A 7,108-nucleotide genomic window follows, 5' to 3' on the forward strand; every position below is an offset into this window, starting at 1 on the left:
GCCAGGAGTTGTTGACACTGTACAGTAGCGCTTTTCTGTCCTCCGGTTCAATATGTCCCAAGGCAGCGTAAGTGACGTCGTCAGGGCCTGGAGAGGATGATCGTTTAGAGGCAGCCAGTCCAGCTTGGAATTTTTTGAAGTTCTACGGTTGCTCGCCTTCAGGTGCATTCGTGATGGCTGTGGACAACAACCCTGACATCAGCGAACCTTCTAGCACAAAGGCTGACTGTGTCTATTGAGAAATGCGTGTAGCTAGCCTTTCATAAGGAAATTTACGACGCCCGTTTTCATTATTGCACACGTTATTAATTATGAAAATGTCTATCGATTATTGGGCCTAATAATCGGCCGAGATCCTTCGGGGAGCGCCCAGGATCTCAAGAAACGACTGTGCTCGGTTGTCCATGTACTGAGATTCATATTCGGGAAAATATTGGGCACATCTGGACATCTCATACTTAAGTTATACAGAGGTCTCCCACTGCGGTGACCATTATGTGGAGACTCCAGGCGAATGTTTGCTTTTGTGGTCGATGTCATCGTGATGTTCCGTATAAAGATGAAGTGTGATAAGATCGCTCCCTGCACGCCTCATGCTGTGGATGCGTGAAAAAGTACGACGGTGAGCCAAGAACGCTGGTGGCTTCAGACACACTGCTTCCCGCGAGCCTAGTGGTGAAGGCCACGTAATCTGAAATTTTACAAACGCGGTGAAGCGAGAGGTAGCCCGAAGCATTCGCTTCCGGCTGCCAGCACAACAAACCAACGTTGTGACAGCGAGTGTTCGGGGTGCGTTCAGCTTTGCCAGAGAACGATGCATGTTAACGTAATTAGTAATTGAATTTTTACTACAATTTATGCGACAGATAAACCTACGAACCTTCTTTGCGTAGTTGTCTAACATTTTGCTATCGCTATAAAAACTTAGTTTTACGAGCGAAACTGTGACTTTTTTTCTGGAATTTCTACGCCACAGCTTCCTAGTGCTGCCCCATACGTGCAATTACAAAGATCACTCATTAGAGAACGTACATGGTAGAGCATTGCACACCTGTTTGGACTTCCTCGCTGTTGCTTCAACATCTGCAAAGATAAACCAGATCCAAAACATACGTGGCTGCGAATTGATTCAGGGCGCACATTCTTCATATATCCCGCGCCCCCAATCACCACTCGGCCCTCTTTCCTTCGCAGAGACCTCGTACCACACTTTCGGTAGTTATCGTCACCCATCAAGGTTGTTTTATGCGAAGCATATTACGAGAGCTCAACCCAGCTCCTCAGGCGCGGCGGTGTCGCCTTCAATACCACGTGACACCGTGACGTCACGACAGAGGAGAAACGGGGCTCCAACTCGGGCCGTCGCTCGCGGCGTCGCGGCGGTATATAAGCAGCTGCGCTTGCCTCTGCTAGACACTCACGAGGTGAGATGCCTCCTGGAGACAGAGCTGCTCGTTGGAATGAGAAGCGAAGGTTGCGGCGTGCTACAGAGACTGATTTTCTAGGTGGCTTTGGCTCAACTCTTGCAAGATGGGCTGGGTGGGAATCGAACCAGGGTCTCCGGAGTGGGAGACGGAGACGCTACCACTGAGCCACGAGTACGATGCTTCAAAGCGGTACAAAAGCGCCTCTAGTGAATGCGGTGTTGCCTTAGAAACGAGCTGTTTCTAAGGCTCAGGCATGCGTCGCTTGCTCAGGCGCACATTTCGTTGACGCGCGGAACGCTGCGTTGCTCGACGCTCACCGCGTCCAATGCGGGGCGCGTAGTCGCTGCGCCGTAGCCCATTGTCTTACACCCCTTGGCGGGTCGACGGGAACGCTGTAGCGTTCCACTCTTGAAGGCGAAGCAGAGTAACGCATGAGTTGTTTCTTCGTCTAGCCGAACCAAATATAGCCAAGCAACAGCAGTTCACCATTCTAAACAGTTGTTCAACAACTAAAATAAAGGCTAGTATGCTTCGCATCCTGGGCTTAACCTTAGCTAAGCCACAGCCATTTTTTTTTATCAGAACACGAACCAGCAGCAAGGCATTCTTTTCCCGGTTTACTAATTAATACCATGTTAATCACTTTTCCTTATCGGGTGCGTTTCAAACCTCTTTCCTCGGTCGATCCCGGAGGCAGTGCACAGCCACGCCAATAAAACACATAAGTTTCAGGTTCGAGCTCTGTTATTCTTTCGCAATTTTAATATTTAAGGCTGAGTAGATTTTAGATAAAACATATGTGCTGCGGGTGTTTTGTTTCATGACATTTGTTTGTAGGCTGTCGTTGTCGAAATTCTGTGGAATAATTTTGTCCAGAATGGAAGACCTGGCGTCAGCAACTTTAGTGTTAGAATGGTGTGGCAGTATAACCCGCATATACTGCATGCCCTATAGCATGGCGTCGCATATAGCACACATACACCTAAATATATACGGTATCTCACGGAAACGCCGACGGTGAAAATTTGCTTGAAGGGTCCGTGTAACTGCGATCACAATAAAAGTTGACAGTCAGTTTACAATATACGCTAAGAGGATAAAGGCGAGAGCCTGCGCGCTCACGAGACATTCATTAAAATATTTCGACATTCTCAGTAGAATGCGTTGTTACTTCCTATTACTGGTTTTCTCTATACGTGTTCTATATTTCGGTCGCCTAGACATCGTCACTGGTTCTGCGCGGTTAATGGCACGTTAGAACGCTCGTGGCAAATCTATGAAGACTATTAAGACAGGCTGAATAATGTTTTTTTTTTTTATTTTAGCACTCCAATAGACTAGGGTAGCTACACGGGCTTGGGTATATGGGGCCGTCTACATTCTTGTAGCGCAGACAGAATGAGAAGGACACGGAAAGATAAATTGGACCAATACACCACGCTAACTTTCAACAACGGATTATTTACAGTTCCCGCGGGTGTGCTTACGCTCCTTAAAACGTCACAAAATACGTGTACATTGCTCGGCAAACTACAAAACCGGGAAAAACCACACGCAGACACTTTTGGAGCCACAGTGATTGTTTGTAAGGGTGTACGTTCAACACGAAGACATAATCGATCTCTCCTTTCATTGATAAATAAATACTGGCGCATGCGCTTGAATTTTGGTGCCATAACCATGGACGGTAAATTTTTCGACCCATGAGCCATGTAAGGCGTCTCCCTTAAAAAAAAAAGAAAAACAAACAATAAAAGAACCGTGGAAAGAACCTTGGGTTAACAGCTTCGTAAATAATAGCTTTGTAAGCGCCCCTCAGCATATGTTATGTAATACACACATATATTTGTGCATTACATATCTACATAAGTACATGTTTATTTGTTTTCACAATAGTTTTCATTAAATATTCATAACTTCATCTTTTCCGTCTGCCGTCTGAAACCTCTTCAATCCGGTCCTTGAGATTGCCGTTCTTCTTCTTCACTACTGCTGCGGCTCTATCCGGAGATGGCACAGTTCAGATACCTGTGTTGGGAGAAATGGTTGATATATTGATTGATTGAAAACTTTATTATTCCACCGAGCTGGGGTGCCCGCCTCTTAATCTACACGTAGGTAGGGGGGGAGGACGTAGCAGTCCCCGCGCGTTGAGGACGGTGAGTCTTCACGGCTTCAACGGCCAGGCGGATTGCTCGACGCTGGTAGTCTTCAGCCTCGCTCTGGAGCAAGGCCTCCCAGACTTCTCTACTGTCAATGTTTTCCTTGGCCCCTGGGTAGCCAGCACACTCCCATATTGTATGGTCTAGCGTACCTTCTTGCTAACAAATTTTGCAGAGGGCGTCGTTATAGTCCCTCGTCTGTGTTAAGTAGATCCAATGTGGTGATGTATAATTGTTTCCCTGGAGGTGTCGCCAAATGCGAGCGTCCTCCAGAGAGAGAGACCGATGCGGAGGCGGAAAGATTCTTCTTTCGGCTTTGTAGTGATCGACAATTTCCTTGTACGTGATCATGCTATCTTTTATCCCTGGAACTGGCTGCTCTAGAGTTACCCGGTGGTATAGAGTGCTCGGGCGAGCTCGTGAGTGGCTTCGTTGCCTGGGACTTCTTCATGGGCCGGTACCCAAATAAAAGTTATGTCCCTCCTGACACACGTGATCTATTACTACTCCGGTTCGGCACGCAGGTACAAACTGATCCGACCGCCCTAGCCTTTCTGCCTCAAGGACGTTCTTCACAAAATCGGCGAACCATGGTTTTTCGGGTTTCGAAATGTCGACCTTAAGGTATCCAGTATTTATCGTCGACATATATGTCACGACCCCGGTTTCGTAACACGGGAGACAACCGTATTCAAGGTGGCCTCTTCGGCGGCACGTCCATGATCTGCGCAATTCTACTCCTTTTCTTCTCTTCTCTTCTCATTGGGCGGCATATCAAATACATACGACCTGCGCCAGGCGCCGTTTGCTTTCATCCAGATCCGCGGGAGAGTCCTTCGGTTGATCCATAGCAGGTGACTGAGAAAAAGGCACCATAGAGGGCCACTGTTACATACCGCAAAACGCGTATCTATTTTATCGGTAGAACCGTTCGCGACGCGTACTGCTGATGTTCAGCAGTACGCGTCATCAGCAGATGACTGCTGATGTTCAGAGAAGAAGAAGAAGAGCCGAGCGGCGTAGACGTGCTTCGCATGGGCTCTGTCGACTTTCCTTATTCTTTTAAGAAGTTCACATCGGAGGACCGAAGTCTTTGTCGGACGACCTTCGTGAAGTCATCCGGAACCCCCTTGAGAAGTTTGAAGACCGTGAGTGCATATTATTTTGCGCTCTTGGACTTTGAAGTTCTCCGGGGTGGCGCAGCCATGTTAAGCCTGACGCCGCCGTACGTAGCAGCGCGGAGGTAGGCGAGGCGCTCCGCCGCGTTTGCCGCCGCTCGCTTCCTACGATTACTCGAGACTCACTATGGCGCACATTGCTGGATCCCAGCCGGCCGCTTCTACTTCTACCGGAGGGAGTGGAGGTGAAGCTGTTGCTACAGCCCCACCCGCCCCCGGTGCTATTGTTGGAGCTGGCGCCGGGCCTACGTCGCAAGAAACTACAGCCATGGACTTCCAAGATATCTCGGAAGATCGCCATGACGACCCTGCCACTATGGAACAGGACCTTTCGCAAGGGACGCCATCGGAATGTCCTTATTCCAATTGGTCTTTACACCTCAAGCGAAGAACGAAGAAGAAGCTCGCCAGAGGCGAGCAAGTGTGTGTGGCAGGCAGGGTGATCTCTCCGCTATCGCCCTCCTCCACCACCGCGTTATCATCATCATCCTACGCAGCTGCAGGCGCTGGGGCATCAAAGAAGCCTTCTTTTAAGAAGAGGCGACGGCTGCCCCCACTGCCACGTAGCGACTTCAAAATCATCATTCGACCCAAGAAAGGCCTTCAGGTGAAGAGTTTCAGCAACCACCAAATATCGAAAGCCGTCTCGGCCGCCTGCGGAGGGAAAGTTGACGATTCGCATTTCATCGTGCGCTTGAGACCCGGTTCCAACATAATTATTGTTAGCACCCCCGATCAGGAGGTCGCTGATATGGCACGCAAGATCACGCGGATTGGGCTGGGCGGCAACCTTCACGAAGTCAACTCTTACGTTGCGGCACCAGACGGAGTGGCCCGGGGCGTCATTCATGGAATCGACCCGGATACCCCGCCCGAGGAGCTTATGACTCACCTAAGGGTGAGGACCCAAGGCGTTGAAATCGTGCAGGCCCGCATGCTGGGCAAGACCAAGACGGCCGTGATCACGTTCAGCCCTGACGTAGTTCCACGATACGTCTACTACTACGGAGGGGAGACCGAGTGCCACCCCTACAAGCCCACAAAACAAATCTGCTATGTGTGCCAGCGCATGGGACACCGATCGGACGTTTGTCCTACCCCGAACGTCAAGATCTGTCTCGCTTGCGGGACGCACGACCCGACGGACGGCCACGAGTGCTTGCTCAAGTGCGCCGTCTGCGGCGAAGCTCACGCCACGGGGTCTCGCGAGTGCAAGCAAAAGCTAAAACACAACACTACCACCAAAAAGCATCCTCCGCCCGGAAGGAGGAAGGAAGACGACGACATTGATGGAAGAAGGCCAAGACGAAGCCGCCTGCGGTGGTTCAGCTCGGAATCCTCGGCGAGCCGCTCAAGTTCCCGGGCCCAGTCCAGGTCAAGGTCCCGGTCCCGGTCCCGATCCCGATCCCGGTCCCAGTCCCAGTCCCAGTCCAGGTCCAGGTCCCGACTCCGCTCGGAGTGGCCAAAGCCAGGAGAGCAGCGAGCGCAGCGCCAGCCTTCTACCTCGACATCCACGTCGAAGCCGAAGAACCAATCGGGCAAGAAGAACCAAGCCAACAACAAGAAGGTGAGCCGGAATCAGTCTTGTACCTCCTCCGCTCAAAATAGCAGTGAAAATAGTAAATGCTCCCCAGAATGTACGCGCATCAGGGAAGAAAATAAAAAACTGAAGGCTCAGGTTAACGACCTAAACCAACGCATGCAACGCTTAGAAGCGTTGCTAAGCAAAACAAGCAACAACACACAGGCAGGGCAGCAAAGCGGCACTAAAGGCCACCAGCCCGCCATCTCCATTCCTGCCCCCTCAAGAACCACCACGCCCTCATCGCTACCCGGTGCGGCCTCGGCAGCGGCAGGCCAGTCAAGTGTAGTCACCCTCGAAGGCATTTATGCTACAATACAACAGATGCTTTACCAGATGGGTGAATTAAACAATAAAGTCAAGGAGAACACACTTAGCCATGAAGACCTTGAAAGAAGAATACGCAAGGTTGAGTTTGGCTCGCGCAAGCGGGTCGACGACGAGAGCAGCAACCCACGCATGAAGGCGTACAGGCGCATGAACAACACGGGCGACGTCAGGGACGCCGAAAACTGTGACGGCGGTGCCATGAACGTCAGCAATGGCTAATACCACACGCAGCGCGCCCGAACACCTCGTGATCTGGCAGTGGAATTGTCGCTCTTTCAACAAGAAGGCAAGTTCACCCGAACTTTTCATCCAAAATCACCTATACCCCCCCGACGTCATCTGCCTTCAGGAGGTCGGGAACCAGCCGATCAGACTGCGGGGTTACTACGTAATTAAACACGCGGGATCACCGAAGGTCGCGGTTTTAGT

The 7,108-nt window shown here is 50.7% G+C and overlaps 1 protein-coding gene across 1 annotated transcript; it reads left to right on the forward strand.

Moving 5' to 3' along the window:
• Window positions 1-4,599: 4,599 nt before the first annotated feature.
• On the forward strand, window positions 4,600-6,898 carry LOC139056436 (uncharacterized). Its single transcript, XM_070534696.1, has 2 exons — window positions 4,600-6,348; window positions 6,577-6,898. Exons 1-2 carry the CDS (start codon window positions 4,895-4,897, stop codon window positions 6,896-6,898), a joined length of 1,776 nt encoding a protein of 591 aa, XP_070390797.1. The 5' UTR covers window positions 4,600-4,894.
• Window positions 6,899-7,108: the final 210 nt, after the last annotated feature.

The sequence above is a fragment of the Dermacentor albipictus genome, chromosome 1, assembly GCF_038994185.2.
Source record: "Dermacentor albipictus isolate Rhodes 1998 colony chromosome 1, USDA_Dalb.pri_finalv2, whole genome shotgun sequence".
Taxonomy (NCBI): domain Eukaryota; kingdom Metazoa; phylum Arthropoda; class Arachnida; order Ixodida; family Ixodidae; genus Dermacentor; species Dermacentor albipictus.